The following is a 24,764-nucleotide window of genomic DNA, read 5'->3' on the forward strand; positions in this document are numbered from 1 at the left end:
CTCAGATACATGATGTGTGAGCATTCTCAAAAATGATGTCACATTTAACTGTGCAATGTAGACAGAAAGGGTACACAAAGTCCTCCATGGGGATTCGGGAGAGAGGTAGATGATAGCAGTGATTTTAAAATGCTTTTGGGAGTGGCTACCCTATTATAATAACAGCCTATTATGAATATGGTTGGTTCTCCACAAAACTGGAGACCTGTCCCAACCCAGCACTGGCTGAATAAAGGGCACTGGAAGGAAAGAAAAATTTAGTAACTTTAAGCTATTGGGTAGCCTGTTGTATAAACAACTCTCATGTTCCTCACACTGCTGTTTCGTTTATGTAGCCATCGACTAATTATACACACATCAATGGAATAACATGTCTGATGATGGTGGATGTCTTTATTTTTTGTGAAAATACACAATTTTCATGAATAAAATACACTGTTTCATGAACATAAATACAAAACACTGGCAGGATACCGAGTTCCAGAAATATATGTTTAGTGCTGGAGGAAACAATCATTTGTTCCATTATCTTAATTATTCCCTTCTGCATAACAAATACTCATGTTTCTTAGTGTGAGATGCCCTAAAATGGAAAGAAATATGAAGTACTGAGTGTACAAGAGCAAAATATACACATTTTAGTGTTTCATTGTCATAGATTTTACTCAGAATGTTAATTGCATAGCACAAACTGTTTAGTCTATTTACTAACTTTTTTATGTAAGTCCACACTTTGAGCAATGTAGTTGTTACCTCCTGGTTTATAGGTATATTTTCAAATCAGATATCATCTATCCTTGATGAAATTACATGTGACTGCCAAAAATTTACATGCAAAGTTTTGTACTTATTTAGTAACAGCCTGTTCGTGCTTCTTCAATTAACCCACTTAGAGTTTGTATTAGAAATTGTAGTAGCACAGTGTTTTGAATACAGTACATAAACATAATAACAGTACATAAACAAAGATATTTCCCCAAAAATTGTGGTCACTGCAATTGAGTGATCCCTGGGTAACAGTTTAATTCTGGCTAATTCTTCCAAGGAGGTACTGCTACACAGAAACAAGCACACACAAGAACTTATCTATGAACAGTTCTTTTCAGGAGCATCCAAGTGAGGAACACTCATCAGTCCCCATTGGTAACAACTTAAGGATATATCACTTGAATGTTGAATCGATTTCATCTGCTAAGAGTCGATATCTCTCAATCCTAATGCTATAGACTTATACCAATATAGGGGACTCACACTAATGATAACACAGAGCTTTACGTGAGAGGAAGAATACATGGATCTGTTCTGGTTTGGGCCATAAATGATGAACAATAAAGTACTGTAACACACACCATATTCCATATCACTGATTACAAAACAACTTATAAAACAGCAATTGTCTGTCTTTGCTGTAGAATTGCTGACATCACTGTTGTAAATGTTTACAAACCACAACAAGTCAATTGGCCAAATCAACCTGTAAGATCATTCAGTCACACAGTTGTGTATGTTGGTGACTTCAACAGTCATGTCTGGGGCTATCAGCAGCAATGGATGGTGTACAATATGGAAAGATCCAGGAACATTCCCATCTGGTAGATGACTAAAGAATTATTTGCCAAATTTGTGCATCATATCTAAATCTGGAAACAACAACATGACACAACAGAAGGCCATCTGATCTTTTCCACAGAGACAGCACACGGCAATCATGATTCATTACAGTACTGAAGTTCCAATAGTTACCACCAACCCTCAATCTCAATGGAATTTTCATCCTACAAACTAGGAACCGTTGCAGAAAGGTCTTGATAATACGTTTCAGTGTATTCCCAAATTTTATCCAATTATGAACATTTTATCGGTGCGATCAAACTTAGCTTCCATTTGTAACTGGTTAAAATTAATTTGATTGAGGTATCAATCTTGTTTAGAATTTTAGTGCACCTATAATGGCACACTTATATACTTAACTGAATTAATATGTAAAAAGCTGTAAGAGGGACTGGTGATAGCATGAGTCATTAAGTGATGTACAGACGTGGATTTTATGTGGAACAGTGAGCCGAGGGCTTAATATAAGGAAAGAAGGTAGGAAAGTAGATTAGGTTTAATGTCCCATCAAAATTAAGGTCATTAGAGATCAAGCACAGCTTGGATTGTGTCAAGGATTGGGAAGGAAATCAGATGTGGCCTTTCAAAGGAAACATGCAAGCATTTGCCTGGAGTGATTTTAGGGGAATTATGGAAAAAATAAATCTGAATGGCTGGATGTGTGTTTAAACCGTCATCTTCCCAAATGCAAATCCTGTGTGCTAACCACTGAACTGGAGTAAAAAGACCTTTGCTTGTCTGAGTAGTGGTCCAGTTGTACGCTTTTAGGTGATATAAATTTTTCACACCATTAGTGGTGATACTCTGATATGTATTGCGTAGGGATTTTGTAGCAGTTAGGACTGATCTGTTTCTACCAGTTGTTCACCAGAACTTACATTTTTGCATATGAAGCCAAGTTGGGCTCTTGAATTAGTTGTGCTGAGTGATTTTTAACTCACTTTGCCAGTGGGGACTTAAATTATTTTTTGTTATTGACCAACACTTACAATTAATACATCATGTAATGAGTAGAATACCATTTATTAGTCTTAGTGCGGAGTCTGACTTAGACTAATTTTAGCCTTGAACACTGCTTGACTTTTTCAGCTATTGTTATTTTATTTATATAGTGCATTTCATAACCACTGTATTAGGGGCTCGAACTAACTTTGTTTCACTTAATTACATAGTATCACCAGAAACTCCCTCCCATGAACCATGGACCTTGTCGTTGGTGGGGAGGTTTGCGTGCCTCAGCGATACAGATGCCCGTATCGTAGGTGCAACCACAATGGAGGGGTGTATATGTTGAGAGGCAAGACAAACGTGTGGTTCCTGAAGAGGGGCAGCAGCCTTTTTCAGTAGTTGCAGGGGCAACAGTCTGGATGATTGACTGATCTGGCCTTGTAACACTAACCAAAGCGGCCTTGCTGTGCTGGAACTGCAAACAGCTGAAAGCAAGGGGAAACTACAGATGGAATTTTTTCCCGAGGGCATGCAGCTTTACTGTATGGTTAAATGATGATGGCGTCCTCTTGGGTAAAATATTCTGGAGGTAAAATAGTCCCCCATTCGGGTCTCCGGGTAGGGACTAATCAAGAGGATGTTGTTATGAGGAGAAAGAAAACTGGCGTTCTACGGATCGGACCATGGAATGTCAGACCCTTTAAGTAGTGAAGTTCAGTGGCAGGAGGAACAAGACTTTTGATCAGGTGAATACAGGGTTATAAATACAAAATCAAATAGGGGTAATGCAGGAGTAGGTTTAATAATGAATAAAAAATAGGAGTGTGGGTAAGCTACTACAAAAACATAGTGAACGCATTATTGTGGCCAAGATAGACACGACGCCCATGCTTACTACAGTAGTACAAGTTTATATGCCAACTAGCTCTGCAGATGATGAAGAAATTGATAAAATGTATGATGAGATAAAAGAAATTATTCAGATAGTGAAGGGAGACAAAAATTTAATAGTCATGGGTGACTGGAATTCGAGAGAAGGAAAAGGGAAAGAAGGAAACATAGTAGGTAAATATGGATTGGGGGTAAGAAATGAAAGAGGAAGCCATCTGGTAGAATTTTGCACAGAGCATAACTTAATCATAGCTAACACAAGAATCACCGAGCGGGGTGGCGCAGTGGTTAGACACTGGACTCGCATTCGGGAGGACGACGGTTCAATCCCGCGTCCGGCCATCCTGATTTAGGTTTTCCGTGATTTCCCTAAATCACTCCAGGCAAATGTCGGGATGGTTCCTCTGAAAGGGCACGGCCGACTTCCTTCCCGATCCTTCCCTAATCCGATGAGACCGATGACCACGCTGTCTGGTCTCCTTCCCCAAACCAACCAACCAACCAACACAAGAATCATAAAAGAAGGTTGTGTACATGGAAGAATCCTGGAGATACTAGATGGTATCAGATAGATCAGGCTCATCCAAGAATTGCACCCGACGGGTTTGGATTGGGGGTAAGAAATGAAAGAGGAAGCCATCTGGTAGAATTTTAACAGAGCATAACTTAATCATAGCTAACACAAGAATCATAAAAGAAGGTTGTGTACATGGAAGAATCCTGGAGGTACTAGATGGTATCAGATAGATCAGGCTCATCCAAGAATTGCACCCGACGGGTGCGCCCGCACCCCACGGGTGCCAAGCAGTGTAGTTCAGCGCCCCGTCCATGACTGTGTGTGGCTAGTGTCGTCATAGGAGCGAGAGAGAGAGAGCTGCGGAGCGAGTGAGACCACACACCACTGCTCTGTGGTGGACTGTCCCGCAATCAGATCCAACGCAAACAAAATAACAGAGGAAGCGCACCTCTGTAAAAGAGGCCGATGAGCGGTAAAACGAGCAAACCATTTACCGTTTAGGTAACAACTAGTATTTGTGTGGCAGCATTACTACGCAAAGCTTTAGACAACAATATCCAAAACAAGAATCGAAGAACATCTTTGTTGTTTTCTGACCCACAGGTTCATTCTATTAGTACTGCACATGCACACTCATCATATGTACAATAGGCGTCTTCTGAAAAATATATCAGTTTCTTAAATGAACTAGTCATAAATATTCTATTTTAGAAATAACTTTATGTAAGGGATATAGAGTCTCATTCTTACTGTTAGCAGTTACAAGTAAATATTTTTTGTTATACTTTGGGCTACATCTCTTTGTACCCCTTTTCAGAGTTTAGAAATCAGATCCTTAGTTTGCTGTTTTGTACGTAATAATTTTAACCGACCAAGTTTGAAAACTTATTAAAAATAGAATTAAGGTTATAAAGCTCTTTAATTCTTACAGTCAACTTTGTTAAAGAAGACAATTAACATTTTACACTTTTTTTCTTTTTCGAGGAAACGGTTTTGTCAATGTTTGGTACAATTTCCCCTGAGACTGATAACCTCAAAGAATTAGTCAAATTTTTATCACCAAGTAATGAACGGTTCTTAGTTTTAGCAAGCTTTAAAAGAGAGAAAAAGCGCTCACAGATATACATGGAACCAAACATTGAGAGAACTTAGGCCACGTGCTTGTGCAAAAGAGGATATTTCTCTTGTGGAAGACAGCTGTAAAAGTCATCCAAAGTTTTACACATGAGAAAGCGGTCCTTCAGGCGGATATCGCACTGCAGGTCAATCAGCTCTAGTTGAAGCTCTTGTGAGACGTCCTATGTCGAAGGGAAAACGGGTGAACAAATATATCCAAGGCTGATTGAAGCTCACTTATTTCCAAAAATCCGTTTTCAAACCATTCTTATAATTCACAAACACTTGAATCGTCTGCACTAAATCAACGACATTGTAATTTTTGCGTTGGAGTGAAATGTTCAAAGTATTTAAATAAACAGTAAGGTGACTCAAAAAAGCCAAATTCGCCACCCACTTAGGATCACAAAGTAATTCTTCTGTATGTCCTTTCATTTCCAAAAATGTATTTATTTTGCCCCTCAAGGAGAAAAACTGATGAAGCACCTTTCCTCTGCTCAGCCAGAAATTCTTTAAATTGGCAATGTGTGAGTCCATGCGAGCGAAGATAATTAACCGTTCAAAAAACTTTGTCCATAAAATTTTTTTATGTTGACAATCTTCGCACAAAGTGCCTCCTGGTGTATCAGACAATGGACTGTCGCGAATAAGGAACAGCTGACTTCAGCCATTTTTGACCTCACGTAACTCATAAATCCAGTGCGCATCCCTCGTAGCACAGGGGCTCCATCCCTTGTTACACTGCTCAGGCATTCCCATTTTAAACCCATTGACTCTAACGCGTTTTCCACAGCTAGAAAAATATCCAAACCCATGGTTGTGTCTTTTAATGGTATAAGATCGAGAAATTCTTAGGTGACACGCAGATTGTCGTCGACACCTCGAATGAATATGATGAGATGAGATATGTCCGCAACGTCCGTGGACTCGTCAAGAGCGATAGAAAGTGAAATGAAGTTTGCCGCTCTCTCCATTAATTGCTGCTCCATATCTGAGACCATATATTTGACTCTGTGAGCAACAGTTTGAGGCGAAAGAGCTATGTTTTCAAATTTTTCTGTGAGGTCTGGTGGACAAATACAAGCCGCCGAGTCGACCACGCAATCCTTGACGAGATTCCCAGCAGCAACGGGTTTCCCTGCTTTCCCAATTCTCAGCGATCATTTGTAACATGTGCACAAACTTTGCCCACCTGTTTCCTGCTCGTACCACACCAAAAAAGAACATACAAATAATTTTGTACAATCTTGTTTTTAAAACACTTTCATCACTTTAACAATTAATTTTTTCATTCATTGAAACTCAAATAAAAAACTAACAAAAAAGATTGGTTTTAGATGCATTTTCCCCCAGTTCCGCTGAGAAGGACAGTGATGTGTGGTCGCAAAATAAATTTTTTTCTATTGCAATATTTGCGAACAGCGGCATGGCGTGGCTCAGTGGGCAGTCTGCACGGCCAGCTAAGCGACACGGCTTGGCCACTGCGACAACATACGAATTCACCTGGGGCACTGGCCGCGGGCGATCGCGTGCGCTAGCGCCCCAGGGGCACAGTTTGGACGAGCCTGAGATAGATTATATAATGGTAAGACAGAGATATAGGAATCAGGTTTTAAATTGTAAGACATTTCCGGGGGCGGATGTGAACTCTGACCACAATCTATTGGTTATGAACTGTAGATTAAAACTGAAGAAACTGCAAAAAGGTGGGAATTTAAGGAGATGGGACCTGGATAAACTGACTAAACCAGAGTTTCAGGGAGAGCATAAGGGAACAATTGACAGGAATAGGGGAAAGAAATACATTAGAAGAAGAATGGGTAGCTCTGAGGGATGAAGTAGTGAAGGCAGCAGAGGATCAAGTAGGTAAAAAGACGAGAGCTAGTAGAACTCCTTGGGTAACAGAAGAAATATTGAACTTAATTGATGAAAGGAGAAAATATAAAATGCAGTAAATGAATCAGGCAGAAAGGAATACAAACGTCTCAAAAATGAGATCGACAGGAAGTGCAAAATGGCTAAGTAGGGATGGCTAGAGGACAAATGTAAGGAAGTAGAGGCTTACCTTACTAGGGGCAAGACAGATATTGCCTACAGGAAAATTAAAGAGACCTTTGGAGAAAAGAGAGCCACTTGTACGAATATCAAGAGCTTAGATGGAAACCCAGTTCTAAGCAAAGAAGGGAAAGCAGAAAGGTGGAAGGAGTATATAGAGGGTCTATACAAGGGCGATGTACTTGAGGACAATATTATGGAAATGGAAGAGGATGTAGATGAATGGGAGATACGATACTGCATGAAGAGTTTGACGGAGTACTGAAAGACCTGAGTTGAAACAAGGCCCCGGGAGTAGACAACATTCCATTAGAACTACTGATGGCCTTGGGAGAGCCAGTGCTGACAAAACTCTACCATCTGGTGAGCAAGATGTATGAGACAGGCGAAAAACTCTCATACTTCAAGAAGGATATAATAATTCCAATCCCAAGGGAAGCATGTGTTGACAGATGTGAAAATTACTGAACTATCAGTTTAATAGGTCACAGCTGCAAAATACTAACGCGAATTCTTTACAGACAAATGGAAAAACTGGTAGAAGCCGACCTCGGGGAAGATCAGTTTGGATTCTGTAGAAATGATGGAACATGTGAGGCAATACTGACCTTATGACTTATCTTAGAAGAAAGATTAAGGAAAGGCAAACCTACATTTCTAGCATTTGTGGACTTAGAGAAAGCTTTTGACAATGTTGACTGGAATACTCTCTTTCAAATTCTAAAGGTGGCAGGGGTAAAATACAGGGAGTGAAAGGCTATTTACAATTTGTACAGAAACCAGATGGCAGTTATAAGAGTCGAGGGGCATGAAAGGGAAGCAGTGGTTGGGAAGGGAGTAAGACAGGGTTGTAGCCTCTCCCCAATGTTATTCAACCTGTATATTGAGCAAGAAGTAAAGGAAACAAAAGAAAAATTTGGAGTAAGAATTAAAATCCATGGAGAAGAAATAAAAACTTTGAGGTTCGCCGATGACATCGTAATTCTGTCAGAGACAGCAAAGGACCTGGAAGAGCAGTTGAACAGAATGGACAGTGTCTTGAAAGGAGGATATAAGATGAACATCAACAAAAGCAAAACAAGGATAATGGAATGTAGTCGAATTAAGTCAGGTGATGCGGAGGGAATTAGACTAGGGAATGAGACACTTAAAGTAGCAAATGATTTTGCTATTTGGGGAGCAAAATAAATGATGATGGTCAAAGTAGAGAGGATATAAAATGTAGACTGGCAATGGCAAGGAAAGAAAAGCATTTCTGAAGAAGAGAAATTTGTTAACATCGAGTATAGATTTAAGTGTCAGGAAGTCGTTTCTGAAAGTATTTGTATGGAGTGTAGCCAAGTACGGAAGTGAAACATGGACGATAAGTAGTTTGGACAAGAAGAGAGTAGAAGCTTTCAAAATGTGGTGCTACAGAAGAATGCTGAAGATTAGATGGGTACATCACAAAACTAATGAGGAGGTATTGAATAGAATTGGAGAGAAGAGTAGTTTGTGGCACAACTTGACTAGAAGAAGGGATCGGTTGGTAGGACATGTTCTGAGGCATCAAGGAATCACCACTTTAGTATTGTGGGGCAAGTTGGAGGGTAAAAATCGTAGAGGAAGACCAAGAGATGAATACACCGAGCAGATTCAGAAGGATGTAGGTTGCAGTAGGTACTGGGAGATGAAGAAGCTTGCACAGGATAGAGTAGCATGGAGAGCTGCATCAAACTAGTCTCAGGACTGAAGACCACAACAACAACACCAATCACCAGCAAACAAGTTTAGTATGACTTTATGAACAATTAACTTTATTTGTTAAACTTAATCAGTTGTAGGTGGGATATATTATTTAGGCTTGGTGCACATATGATCATTGTAATGTTAGTATGTTGCTAATGAGCATCAGAGACAACTTTATTATTTTTATTTCTTAATTTGAAGTGATAATAACTGGAGAGAACAATCATCCCCACATTAGACAAGGAGCCACACATCGATTTTACTGTTAGTGTCACAAGTTTTGGAAGGAGCACATCCCTGGAGGGCCTCAAGAGTGTGATGAGTAGTATGCTAAATATCAAGAATCTTACAAAGACACAACAGCTGATGACCTTTTGAGAGCTATCAATAAGAACAGAAGCGTAAAATGGCACAAAACAACAGCAGGACTCAACTTTACACATTCTAATTACAAAGCTGGCACCTTATAAGAAAACTCTTCACAGATCCAAGGATGTCACACAGTAACATATGTGAATGCCAATGTTGTTGGAACCAGAGCAATGGGGATTTTGAAAACTCACCACGAACACAAACTGTGAAAAATGAATTGTACATATACAGGTCTCATCTAAAACCACATCCAGACTACTCACGTGACTTCTGCATTGAGGAATTTGATATAACCTTGAATACACTAAAAGGTAAACAAAGCTGTTGGATTTTATGGCATATATGCACAGTTTCTTAAAGCCATCAGACCTAAAACAAAAATGTGGCTCTGACCTACTATAAGTTACTAGAAAGGATTATTCTAAATTGCATTCAAGATGCCATTCATAAAATCATCCCTGTTGAACAAGGTGGCATTAGGAAACATTGGAGCTGCTGTGCTCAGGTTTTAATATTGAGAAGCTGGATTTTGAGAGGTCTCAAATCAGCAGCAGTTTTTATGGCTCTTAAGACAGATTATGACACAGGAAAGGTTGATTTTGATGATTACTGAAATCACCCCCTGTCAAAAGCTGGCATTTCTAGTGAGCAAAATGCTTTTTGCCATGCATTTTACAGTGTTCCTGAATGGATAAGCTAGCAGATGGGAGACTAACTAATGGCGTACCTCAGTGATCAGTTCTGGTCCCATTCTGTTTAACCCATATATCCATGACAGGCCAAGACAGACTGTGTGAAAATCCAGTGCAGGTTACTTGCATAAGTCTTCCATAGTTCAGATCTTATACACTGTAAGCCTGTGCTGCCAATGAGCTGACAAAATTGAGTATTACTTCCATAATAGAGACTTCAGCTTAACCCAAATAATAAGAGATTACTGTGCTATAAAGAAGTTCAAAGGAAACTGCGTGTGACTTTTGACAAAATGAAAGTACCCCATAATTACAATCCAATATATCTAGGAATCACATTGGATTGGTCCCTGACATTCAAACAAAAGTGCACCAAGCTATCTAAGAAACTTGGCTCAACTGTAAATCTACTTAGCAGGATTGCCTGAAGCAGTTGGGGTGTGGATGCCGATGCTTTATGCTTTGTTGCACTCGCTCTTGTATAGTCTGCTGGTGAATATTTCGCACCTATGTAGGAAAGCAGTGCCCATACAACAAATGTTGATGTGCAGCTTAATGAAGTCATGAGAATTAGCACTGTTCTTTTTAGATCTACTCCTCTTCAGTAGTTACCTGCCCTAGCTAATATCACTCTGCAAGATCTGAGGAGGAAAGCAGCTAAGGTAAAACTGTTCAAGAAGGCCACTTCTCATGAGAACTCTCCCTTGTACGATCCCCTACAAGATCCACCAACAACTTATCTGAACTCACAAATTATTAATTAAGTATCAGTTCTTTCAACATGACCTCCAAGTGGAGCAATGCTGGGACAAACATCCACTCAGTAATGCCCACCTGGTACAAGATCCAACAAGGAAGCTTGAGAGATTCCAAGTACCACACCAAACCTGGTCGAAGCTGAACTGCATTAGGATTGGCCAAGGGAGATGTCCACTTTGAAGAAGTGGGCTTTACATCCATAGTTGACAGCAACTGTGAAGTGGAGGTGCAAACAGTAGATTTCATTGTTAAGGAGTGCCTACTTCGAGCATTTGATGAGGATCTGAGGATTCTACACCAAGTGACTCCAAATGCTCTGGACTGGCCAAATTTGGAAATTCCCATGTGTGTGTGTGTGTGTGTGTGTGTGTGTGTGTGTGTGTGTGTGTGTACAGAAATGCACCAAGCAAATGAAACTTTGAAGAACGTCGCATCTTACAACTTGCTCCTTTGATGTGTACTTCCAGCATTTTTTGTGGTGGTTAAAACTTCTTGTATTCTCTCTGAGAAATATGCTCCAAACCACTCATTGACTTTTCATAAAGTTCCATATTATAGCAGTTTTCAAGATGTGGCTGTAAAATAACAGGACTATTGCTGTACAGCACTTTATTTAAAAAAACATACACATTTATTTATTGTCACTCTCAATATACTCCCCTCCTCTATCCCTGAAATGCTCCACACAAATTTTCCATTGATGAAAACAGTGCTGGAGGTGTGTCTTTGTGAGCGCCGTGATAACATGTGCCGATTTTTCTTTCACTGCTTCAACTGACTGAGATCTTGTCCAGCTATTTTTGCTCTTAGTGTTGTTGGACACTTCCAGTGCACAGAGTGGCAAATAATTTCTGGATCATAAGCGAAAAACCAAGATTCATCATGTCGTTATTCTTTTCAAGAAATTATGTTCTTTTCAATGGTATTCAAAGTGTGAGTACAGACATTTTCAAGAGCTTTATTTTATTTGATTGCAATAATGTCCGGCACCAGTTTCACTCACATTTTTCTCATGTGAAATTGGTTAAGTAAAATTTGCGTTACGCACTCTTTGTCAATTCCTACAGCTTCAGCAATCGATCAGATACTCAACCAATTGTCAAATCGAATCAGATTGCTTACTTTCTTGATATTTTCATCAGTTTTTGATGTTGAAGGGCATCCTGGGCAAGGGTCACCATCACCATCTACTTGGCCATTTTGGAAATGCTTGACTGAAAAACTCGTGTACATCACAAACAGTCTTCACCATACATTTCTTTTAGTAAAAGGTAGATTTCAGTAGCAGTTTTTTAAGTTTCACGTGCACAGCTTCAGAAGGATTCGTTGCTCTTGTATTACAATTATCATTTTTCTGGAAAAACAAAATTACACGATAAAAGGCCACAGCCACACTGATCTGTCTACAGACACCAGAGTCAACTGAAAAGGCTTCATGCTTCACAGCCATTACTTGTTTTGTCTTTGGTACATGTGTACTTGCTCTGTGACTGCATCAGTTCCATTATTTTATGGCCACACTTCATGTCAATAAGTAATTCATGGTTTATGAGAGTTAAGACTTTTGTGAGATGAATGAAAACCACTTTTGTATCCTTTCTTTCATTTAGTACACTATAAATTTCATCTCATAATGAATATAACGACCTGTTTATTAATCTCTCTTTTTGAAATCCAAACCAATGGGGGTTCGGCAAACAGCTGCTTTTCAGGAACTTAATAAACTGGTCATACACTGCTTTCTGAAGAACCTTTGATATCCTTGATAGGATTGAGACGGGTCTGTTGTTATTGACATCACTCCTTTCACCTTTTATGTAGATAGGAAACACTTTGCCTTGAAAATTCTGAGTGATTTGTCTGACAGCAAAAAGCAGTTTATTATCTCTGACAATGGAAAAGACAAATGATGGCAGGTTTGTCTCAGAAGGTAATCGTATATGGCATCAAAATCACAAGTGCGTGAGTTTGGTTTTGGTTTTATAATATTGCAGAATTCACCTGGTGTGATTTAATCAAGAAACAATGTTTTGGAAATAACTCTAGCTCTGAACAGAAAGAAAGGACTGGAACATCAATTTGAAAAGAAAGTTTGTTGCCATTGTTTATGAAGTGGTTATTGAATACTTCAAATACACTACTGGCCATTAAAATTGCTACACCAAGAAGAAATGCAGATGACATACGAGTATTCATTGGACAAATATATTATGCTAGAACTGACATGTGATTACATTTTCACGCAATTTGGGTGCATAGATGCTGACAAATTAGTACCCAGGACAACCACCTCTGGCCATAATAACGGCCTTGATGCACCAGGGCATTGAGTCAAAAAGAGCTTGGATGGCAAGTACAGGTACAGATACCCATGCAGCTTCAACACAATACCACAGTTCAACTACAGTAGTGACTGGCATATTGTGATGAGCCAAACTGTTTGGAAGGTAGGAGACGAGATACTGGCAGAAGTGAAGCTGCGAGTACCGGGTGTGAGTCGTGCTTCGGTAGCTCAGATGGTAGAGCACTTGCCCGCGAAAGGCTAAGGTCCTGAGTTCGAGTCTCGGTCAGGCACACAGGTTTAATATGCCCGGAAGTTTCATATCAGCTTACAATGTGTATGCTGTAGATGCTACGGCTGACAATGTAATTGGTACTATTGTTTTGGTTCTGAAATTATTATTATTATTATTATTATTTTATCTCTTTTCCCAGATTCACCGATATTCTCTCTGCAACCACTAAAGCATAGACTATATTGTGTGAAATGTACACACTATTTAGTTCACATTTTAAAAATGTCTGATGATTTTGGAAAACTGATTGCTGGCACATAGTACTTCTGCATTCACATGATTGTCTCCCAAGATCATGGTGACATGGAATATTCACAATTAGAACTTCAGTATGTGTAAGGCTTTTCAGACACTGTTCAGGATTGTGTGTAGCACTGGTAGTTTCATTTTTGTACACATTGCTTGAGCCTCCAAGAAGTGTGAACAGTCTACATCAGAAAGATTTTTAACCTTTTTAGATGCAATTATTTTCTTTATTTCAGCAAATGCGGCTTCCAGTTTCGCTATACCAAATAATAAAATGGATGAAATGAAATGATCGTGTGGCATTTATTGGCCATGATATCCCCTTTGGGATTCGGTCGCAGTATTGCAAGTCTTTTGATTTGACACCACTTCAGCGACTTGCGTGTCGATGATGTAAATGATAATGAAGGGCACACAACACCCAGTCCTCTGCCAGGAATCAAACCCGGGCCCCCTTGCGTGGTAGGTGGTAACGCTACTGCTGCGCTACAGAGGCGGACATAAAATGGATAATAAACACCTTTAAATAACTGTAACACACAGTGTTGTGGCGTGGTGAGGATAGAATATAATATGTACTTCAATGGTGATTTTTTTTAGCTTATGTTATTTGCCATTTAACAATACTTTGGAAGAAACAGATTACACAAAGGTAAGGTTTTATTTTGCTGCCAATACGTACCTACAGCATTAAACAGAAAATATATCTTGACACAGTAAGCACATTCTTCTGTTTTAAAAAATAGCTACAACACCTAAACTTCCAATTCTGTTTAGTATGATGCACACAAAACCCAATAAGTATCATACAATTTATCAGCTAATATATCTAAAAACAAATATGATGTGACTTACCAAACGAAAGCGCTGTCAGGTTGATAGACACACAAACATACACACAAAATTCAAGCTTTCACAACCAACGGTTGCTTTACCAGGAAAGAGGGAAGGAGAGGGAAAGACGAAAGGATGTGGGTTTTAAGGGAGAGGGTAAGGAGTCATTCCAATCCCGGGAGCGGAAAGACTTACCTTAGGGGGAAAAAATGGACAGGTATACACTCGCACACACACACATATCCATACGCATATACACAGACACAAGCAGACATTTGTAAAGGCAAAGAGTTTGGGCAGAGATGTCAGTCGAGGTGGAAGTACAGAGGCAAAGATGTTGTTGAATGACAGGTGAGGTATGAGTGGCGGTAACTTGAAATTAGCGGAGATTGAGGCCTGGCGGGTAACGAGAAGAGAGGATATACTGAAGGGCAAGTTCCCATCTCCGGAGTTCTGACAGGTTGGTGTTAGTGGGAAGTATCCAGATAACCTGGACAGTGCTAACACTGAAAACGGTCCCTTCCCTACAGCCTAGGTCTTTGTGGCAAACGAATCTGCTCCAGTCCGGAATCCCTGAACCATTACACCAACAAACTTAAAAAAAAACTTTCGCATCCCGCAACTACCCTCCCGACCTGGTACAGAAGCAAATAACCAGAGTCACTTCCTCATGCCCTCAAACCAAGAACCTCCCACAGAAGAACCCCAAAAGTGCCCCACTTGTGACAGGATACTTTCCAGGACTGGATCAGACTCTGAACGTGGCTCTCCAGCATGGATACAACTTCCTCAAATCCTGCCCTGAAATGGGATCCAACCTTCATGAAATCCTCCCCACTCCACCAAGAGTGTCTTTCCGCCATCCACCTAACCTTCGTAACCTCTTAGTTCATCCCTATGAAATCCCCAAACCACCTTCCCTACCCTCTGGCTCCTACCCTTGTAACCACCCCCGGTGTAAAACCTGTCCCATGCACCCTCCCACCACCACCTACTCCAGTCCTGTAACCCGGAAGTGTACACGATCAAAGGCAGAGCCACGTGTGAAAGCACCCACGTGATTTACCAACTGACCTGCCTACACTGTGACGCTTTCTATGTGGGAATGACCAGCAACAAACTGTCCATTCGCATGAATGGACACAGACAGACAGTGTTTGTTGGTAATGAGGATCACCCTTTGGCTAAATATGCCTTGGTGCACGGCCAGCACATCTTGGCACAGTGTTACACCGTCCGGGTTATCTGGATACTTCCCACTAACACCAACCTATCCGAACTCCGGAGATGGGAACTTGCCCTTCAGTATATCCTCTCTTCCCGTTATCCACCAGGCCTCAATCTCTGCTAATTTCAAGTTGCCGCCACTCACACCTCACCTGTCATTCAACAACATCTTTGCCTCTGCACTTCCGCCTCGACTGACATCTCTGCCCGAACTCTTTGCCTTTAATATGTCTGCTTGTGTCTGTATATGTGTGGATGGATATGTGTGTGTGTGCGAGTGTATACCTGTCCTTTTTTCCCCCAAGGTAAGTCTTTCCGCTCCCGGGATTGGAATGACTCCTTACCCTCTCCCTTAAAACCCACATCCTTTCGTCTTTCTCTCTCCTTCCCTCTTTCCTGATGAAGCAACCATTGGTTGCAAAAGCTTGAATTCTGTGTGTATGTTTGTGTTTGTTTGTGTGTCTATCAACCTGCCAACGCTTTCGTTTGGTAAGTCACATCATCTTTGTTTTTAGATATATTTTTCCCATGTGGAATGTTTCCCTCTATTATATTCAATTTATCAGCTAAGGTTGATACATATGACACATGTGAAAAACTTGGCGCAAAATGTGAAACATTATAAAACAATGGAAAAAGCAGAAACATTACCTTTATTATTTCTTGTGATTTCATAGTATCATCAGTATTATGCCCTCCATTTATAATGCTGTTGTTTTCGAATATGATCTTGTTGAATGTATTATTTGTAAATGAAAGTCCATTATCAAACTTGTAGTTATGGACATCATCAGAAATTCCAAATGTGAAACCTCCATACCTAAAAAGATGGAGTTGTTTATTATGTGAGTTTTATAGTAATACAGACCTGAAGATGCTGTCAGAAAGCCAAAATGCTAAGGCAGCATACATTTAAAAAAATTTCAAACAGACTCGACAGTCACAAACCAGAATGCTGCTGAACAAACAGTTAATGCTCGTGAGAAAATTAAGAACTCCAGTAGAAAGATATTATGTCTCAAAACATGTTTTAGGAACACCAATTATAGGAATGAATTTTTTTCTTTTATTTCATAAGAATCTTTACAAAATTTTCCCAAATTTATTTATATGCTTGGGAAAAAAATCTGGAAGAATTACACTGTTGACAGTAAACATCAGAACTGCTGAAGACTAAGCAGAAAAACGTGCATGTCATACAAAATAATAACATAAAAATTTTAACACAGTTATGGGTTCTATGAGACACAGAAACACACAACAAACACACACAGTGCACTTGCATATCTCGTGCTTACACTGTACATTTGGTAAACTTGACAGCACAAAAAATGGCGGAGCTAAAATTTGAACTAACCATCACATTAAACCAGTGCCGATTACATTATAAACATACAGAACACTTCTGATAGTGAATTCAATTGAAAGATTAACACTGCCTTGATGCCTTCAATAGAGACACACGAAAAAACTACACCAGTCATTTTGCAGAGTTACAGCCCCAGGAAGAGAGGTGGAACCAAAGCTGAATAGCACTAAAAGTACTCCATGCTGCAGTTGTTGCTACAATATCTTTGTAGTTTGGTAAAATAGCTGACAGGCTGGAAGGCGACCTTCCAATACAGAGTTCAGTTCAAATCTCACATTTCTTAGTTACTATTTTAATTTGTAGGATATTTAAAACTAAGGGAATGAACAGTTCACCTTTCTTTGTGAGAAACTTACGGCACAGCATGTGGTGTCTTTAACATGTGATATCTAACCCACATGCCTCCAACTTCAATTACTATCTGTTGTATGTGAGGAAGGGAGTCTACATCTCCTAGGCAGAAAGGGTGGTGTATCAGATGTCATTACGGGGTCTTGGCTTATGGTCAGGCCAGTTTTCTTCTACAGTCTGTTTAGTCAACGTCCATACATTTTCTATGGGGTTGAATCTGGTGCAGGATGAGGTGAGTAGAGAAGACAATTCTTATTCTGTCCTGCATATCACTCCTGCATCATTGCTAACATGCATACCAAAGTCTAATTCTGATCCACAAAGAGCTTTGCCACCTACACAATACACAAAATGGTATGATATATGGTATGGTATATTGTTAATTTAATGATTTTGTGATAATAATATTTACTTAGTAAAAACTACAAATTGTCTGGTTGTTTATTTTTTCTTTTGTACTATTCGTGTTGTTGAGATCTGGTGAGCGCTGAAGGCATTTATTTGCACAGAATAGGATCATCGTGTTGCCAGATTCAATACTCACATGGTTGACAGTCATTCAGCACAACAAGAAGCCTGAAGCTATTCACACCTCTTGTGTCCATTATGATTGTACAATGAAAAGAAGTGAATTATAAGAAATGTATTGAAAGTTGTGAAAGGCTATCTACATATTTTCAGAGGATCAAATTCATTACCTTTTCATGACTTTCCCATTACCTCTTTAATTACATTCATGTAACTCTCACTCTCAAAAATGTGCATGGTACAATGACAAAAACACTTTTTTACGAACCTGAAAGCTGAACAAATTGAAAGTCAAATGTAATAATTCCTATATCACTTAAACTGTATGTCAACATGAATAATGTAAACATGTATCACTTGTAGTATACCATTCATCAAATGCTACAGAAGCACTAAACTCACACATAGGATGGAGTATGACTGAATCACATCAGTTAAAATAGAAATTTTTTTAACACTGTACAATTTTGCTTAAGACAATATAACAATTTTGAAGGAACAAAATTAAAGTCAAAGTTAAACTTCACAGTACAAGATTCAGTGTTTAACTTTCTTAGCTAAACTTGAAATTTTCCCATCTAAAATTTCAGCTTATTCTTTTGCCTTTTCTTTAATCATTCTTTATTTTATTTTTGAGCTATCTTATTCCTACAACAGTTCTTCTTTTAAAATTGGTCGCTTCATCAGATTTCTTCTTTGTTAAGGCTTCTACTCTCTTTGATGGGGCATTCTATACAGATAGTATAATTGATTTTACAATGTCTACATTCAGTTGTTTGCCACTATTAAGTAAAAAATGTATTTTTTCTAAGTTTTCAACTAAAACTTTTTTGTTGATAGGAAAGTCAAGCATTTCCATGAAAAATGCATAACAGCTTCTGCGTGAACTTGATGAAGCCATTATTCACATTTTTCAGTAAATTCATCAAAAAGTGATAAAGTTTGTTCTCTTTATAAGTGAATTGTTTCAGTTGTTTTTCAGAATATTCAAAAAACTTTAAATAACCCCTCTTCGCTACGTCTGCTATTGGTGGAGTCATATTTTTTTGACACAAATTATTCCAATGCAATTGTCACTCGAAATTTTCTCAAAACAGATCTCTGCCTAAACATGAGCCACTTTCGACTGTTGCTAACTTCGAAGAACTCTTCTCAGCAATTTTTAGATATAGACTTTGTAAAATACCTGTGCACTCATTTCCGAAAATAAGGATTTTTTTCCCGTATAGTTCTTGCTAGCAGCAGTGGCACCAAATCCAATATCTACATAATGACTTGTTTTATAATTACATGCTTTGGTAACATCAATAACAAATAATTTGCTGGAATTTGTCACCATTTCCAAAACAGTTTTTTTATGAATGGAGAAGTGATTCTACACATTAGATTAAACAAGTCTTTGAACGAAAAGGGGAAGAGAGAGTCATTTGACTGATACATAGTTAAAAGCTCCTCAAATTTGATTGAAAATGTTATAAGACACTCAACAGGTGCGACTTATAGTTGGTGAGTAGTACTAAAATGGTGTGGGAAACGTTATGGCTGATGAGAAATTGATTTTACTCTGATAGTCCTTAACATCTTTAAAACAAGGTTAAAATTACAACAGTTTTGTACTAATTATTAAAAATCTGTAAGGAAATGTCTTCCCAAAAACATATACGTATTAAATAGATTTAAACGGAAGTGGAAGTGGACAGAGTTAAAGAAACAGCTGTTCTAAGTGACACTCTTCCAGCAATGCCCAAGATGGCAGCAAAGTCATGGGTGGAGCTATAATTTATATGTCATTTCCACTAGGTGTATGCACCACATATAGACAACAAAGCCACACCTTCAAATTTCTCCATCTGCACCTGCCCATCAAGGTTGTAGTTGAAACCGCAGTATTAGAGGCTTTGCTATTGGGGCTTGCACAGATAGACATAAAAGTTCCCAACAGATAACAAAGACTTTTAAGATATAAAATTTTTTATTACGTAGACTGCTGGATACACTTTTGGGGGTGGTACTAACTTGCTACTCCCTTCTGCAGCTCCACCTGACTGAGACACTTAATTCACGATCACCCACTCAATTACAGTTTCATTACTTTCATGACCATGTGACAAAGCAAACTAGGATCTTTTTACTTCCTCTCTTGTTTTGCCATGCGACTCCTTAAATTCTTTTTTATAATACCAGATCTAATTTTGTGTATGTCATCAATTTCCTAATTTATTTTGATATATATATAAAAAAATCAGTAATTGTTTCTTAAATTCTATTGTTGACTTATAAACAAATATAAATTCTATAATAATTATAAAAATTTGGAGGAACAACCAATAGCATTCTTTAAGTGTTTATTTGGCTCTGTTCGAAAACATGTTAGCAAAGCCAGCCCTTAATTAATTCCAAAGTAATTGCCAGGTTTGTCAAAAGTATTGTCTGTATAGCTATATCTGTTAATTTCATCATTTATACTCATAATTTGGCTTAACCATCGTGGTACAAGAAACTGTTAAAAAGAACCAATTTTTCGATGTATTCAGTTAATTTAATGAGTTATGTTTTGATTGTAATTTCTGTAAATTAACCATCAGACAATGTATAGCTTCAGTACTTATTATTGTGATGATATATAAAGGCCCGATTTTTTGTCCCGAGACAGTCAGTCCACGGCCAAAAACAATGACAGTGTCTGTTCAATATGTAACGTATTATTCTGCAAGAACTGTGTGGTTAAGTTTTTACTGCTCATAGATATTCAACAGTAAACTATTGTAGCAGTATGCTGATGTTTGTCTACAAACTATTAATAAGGCTTATCAAAAGTTAGGCAATAGTGCACTGGCAATATTAACTGTGTAATACTGGGGGGGGGGGTTTGTGAACAGTCAAAGTAAAGAACTGTGAAACGCAATTGTATGACTGTCAGCTACATCATTTAAAGTAGCCAGTGTTGAACTTTCACCCCCCCCCCCCTCCCCCCCTATTGTTTAGTCAGTAAAGCAACAAAATATGTTGACACCGAGCAACAAAGTATGCCGACACCGAGGACTATCAACAAAGAAATAAAGCAGGCAAATGTTGCAGCCATTTATTCATTTTCATTCCTTTCATGACCTGTAGACGCCCTATGTGAACAGTTTATTTTTTATTTTCTGGTCACAACTGAGTCACATTCCATTTTATTATATGAGTGAAAGTTTTTATTGTACTGTAATCTCTAGTGGCTAACAAACCAAGCTGAAGTTTCTGTGACAGTAATTAATAGTCATGGAGGTAACCATTTTATTTGTTCACAGAAATGGCACCAGTTGAGCTACATTATGTTATTGTGAATAATCTGTGAACAACGCCTCTTTTATCTCTGCTGAGTGCTATCGACCTCCAGTGTTATACAAGTGTCAAGTACATCTTTGACAGCTGACATACATATCAACCTGGATGTTTGCATGGAAATTGCTTCCTAATATGTTATTACAGGCATGAAGAGATGGCATACATGTATAATGATGCATTTAGTTTTACTCGTGTTTTTTAAGACTTTAAATAACTGACTAATAACACAAATTAGTCAGTATGTATAATTTTCTTATTAATACACTGTACATTTGGTTTTATTATGAATAAACAGCATTAGCTATAGAATTAATGATCTTATAGTGCTGATTACTTCCTCCAGATGACACTCTGGACCTCAGTTAACGAATTTAACAAAATTTTAATGTATTTTATGAGGCTGGCTATAACATAGAGTATGAACCATAAATGAATATAAACTTGTTTCTTGATTAGTTAAATTTAAAAGATAAATATTTAAAAATGAAGAACCAAAATGATATGTATGTTGTCCCTCATTGGCTGACAGGGATGCCTCAGGCTGTGGAGCATCCCCCCCCCCCCCTTTCTACCCTACGTAACACATGGCTGCTTAGCCATCAGCATCAGTTACAGTGACTGAGGCCTCCACAGTGGGTCAGCCATCATCGTCATCATCCAGACGGGTAATGATGCATCATTTCAAATAAAATTTTACATCATTGGCTTCTCTATGTAATATAGCACTTTTACTTTTGTTATTACAATGCAAACTCTGATTATGGCTCATAATTAAAAGGCTGAAACTGGGCAGAAGTTGATATCGGATGCGATTAAGCCTGTTTTTAAATAAAATTGACCCACACTGGTGAGCTAATGGCAGAAAATTCTACAAATGTCTTTCTCAGTTGGAGCCATTTTTATCATCTATGCCAAAAGAAGTGAGCCTCTTCTATCCAACACCATGCTGAATCTACTGTAAAAACAACACCACAAATTTTTGACTAGTTAGCACAGTGGTTGATCTGACCCAACTGCCAAAGTGACAATTCACCTTGTAATTCTAAGTTTGGCAATATGCACAAGCTGCCAACACTGTAGGAAGTGGCAGTTTGAATATGAAGTTTGTTGCATTCAAGAAGTTTGGCTGGATTATTTTTACGATGTCATCACTAGGCTCAAGTGCCAGCAGACTGTTGTGTACGGTTGGGCCACATACTGATGTGAGTCATGGCGAAGACATGACTAACATGAGGTGGCAAGCAACCAGCCAATAAGCAGCTGCATGGTTTCCCAGGCAACGTCTTGGCAGGAGGGGGGGGGGGGGCTTTGTGAGCAAGGAACGGAACCCATCATGGGCCAACAACTGAAATATTATGCTGAAAATATTGTATGTTCACGCAAACTGTTACAATTACTTGCAAGTGTGGTAAAGAAATCCAAAGACACCTTTAATACTGGCAGGAGCTATTGACTCCAACAAAATTATCACCAAAGTTGTATGACGTATGGTTTAGAAAGTATTATTGTTTAAACATTTATCATTTATAATTACATTATAACTGTGTACAGACAAGTTAAGGAAACATATGGCATGCCAAAGAAAAGGTACTAACTTCAGCTACATGGTGAGACAGTGTGGGGATGCAATTAATGCACATATAAATTATTAAGCAAATTATTATTTATTTTCTTAAAACATTGGCCAAAACAGAGTCCTCTGCATGAAGACAAATTATTTGCAGAAGCATTTTCCACTCGAAATAAGTACAATGTAGTAATTATTAGTGCAAATACAGGTTATTATGATCGTTAATGTTGACTGCGTTTGGACTGACAAGAACAATGCTGCTACAGCATGCGGAAGTCAGTCATGCGTTTGACTTGAGCTGGGCTATAAGTTCAGTACAAGAATTCCTTCTGATAACCACATTTTTGCTTCTGAAAAATTTTTGGCACTGGACATAAAGAGTTTCTGATTTTATTGATTCATGTAATTTATACATTTTATGTTGAAAGCTATTTGATTAATGAGTGTGGTATAATACATAAGAAACTGTGAATATATGTATATATAAAAAATGAAATTTGATGGAATTGTAAATATTGTGATACTTTGGCATAAGGAAGGATTAAGTGAACAGGCTGAGCTTGGGGCTTTTTTGCTGATGATTCCTGAGCCTTTATGTTCATGGCTTGGTGAGATTTTGGGCATAGTGCCACTCATGTATAGAATGCGTATTTCGGACTTTGCATAAATTTCTGTAATCACACTGGACTTTTAAAGACACCATTGTGAACTTTAGAATTTTCATTAGTGGCAACAGTGTTGGTGAATGTGGATAGAACTTTTCATAGATAGCTGGTGATTACCATAGTCACTTATTTGCATTATGAACTTTGACAACAGATAGTGCAGGGAACATTGCCTACTGCTCTGCTTGGTTACTCACTGTTTGTTTTGCTTATTTTATATCAGTGATCACACTAAAATGTATGGCCACAGTCCATACACAATTTCTTTGGTTACTTTACTTGTAATATCAGCTCTCATTGGGAGAAATGTGTTCGTCGTCAGGGTGACTACGATGAGAAATAAATATGCAGACATGAGGAATAAAGATGTAGAATGCTAATAAAGATTGTTTTATTTAAAAAGCTTTAAAGTTTTCATGTAAATAATTTGGAGCATTACTTTTCAGCACGCCATAATATATACAGGGTGTACACAGAGATCTTAGATACAACAGAAGCAGAGAAAGTAATGAAGAACCTGGCAGAAGATACTTATCAAACACTTAGTGTAAAAGATATCACCATAACAGAAACTTCATCAAGTGGTGCCAGGATATCATGGTAATGCACAGGTAAAGAGAATGCTTAATGATGTTTGACAAACTTCCATATCCTTTATCAATGGCACTCATGCGAGACCATCAGGACCTTGCTTCATTAATATGATGAATAGTAAGAGAAGAGACATGAGATTTATGTTGCCTGTTAATCTCAAACAAAGATGGCCAAAAGCAGCAGTGTTGAATGTTGAACCCAGTTTGCAGGAAGCTGATAGCTCAGGTAGAGGTTCTTTGATCATTGGCACCAATCTTTAGAGGGCAAACCTACAATGAAAAATGTATTCAGAAACCTAAAACTTCCGCTGCAGTCATCAGACAACATCAAAGTTTCTCAACAAAACAAACAGCTGGTTCCCTTACTGGTTCGATCACTTAGCAGAAAACCGGAGATTTGAGGAATGGAGGCCAACACTCCAGTAGGTTTCCTTGTCTGGTCACCCTGGGCATGTTGTGCACTATTATAAAGAAAGAAGAAGAGTGTTTGATTACCATTATACCACATAGTGTCAAACAATGGGCAATTCTATGCATGCCAGGCAACTGCAGATGACTGCAGCTGACCTGTGAGACAACGCCTGTTGTCATACCATGGTCAACATCACTCACTGTGTTACAGGCATTCTCCATTGCCACACAGAAACTTCAATTGCTTACCCAGCTGCTGAAATCAGGAAAACTACAGAAGCTGATGACCTAGGAAAATATGTTCGGAGATCCAAATGGTACTGTTCTGAAGGTTGTAAATGGAAAATAAACACAGCCCAAAATGAATCTCTCTTGTGA

The 24,764-nt window shown here is 38.5% G+C and overlaps 1 protein-coding gene across 4 annotated transcripts in view; it reads right to left on the minus strand.

Annotated features, from left to right (window-relative positions):
- Positions 1-24,764, minus strand: part of LOC126457215 (ATP-binding cassette sub-family A member 7-like) — a 594,847-nt gene that overhangs the window by 202,884 nt on the left and 367,199 nt on the right. For all 4 annotated transcript variants that reach the window (XR_007585450.1, XM_050093334.1, XM_050093335.1 and 1 more), the window contains exon 33: positions 16,224-16,392. Coding sequence is in view for 3 of the 4 variants with exons in the window: in XM_050093334.1 (XP_049949291.1) it covers positions 16,224-16,392 (169 nt within the window). In the remaining variant the exon portion in view is untranslated. The remainder of the gene's footprint in view (positions 1-16,223; positions 16,393-24,764) is intronic.

This window comes from Schistocerca serialis, chromosome 2 (assembly GCF_023864345.2).
Source record: "Schistocerca serialis cubense isolate TAMUIC-IGC-003099 chromosome 2, iqSchSeri2.2, whole genome shotgun sequence".
NCBI classification, from domain to species: Eukaryota; Metazoa; Arthropoda; class Insecta; order Orthoptera; family Acrididae; genus Schistocerca; species Schistocerca serialis.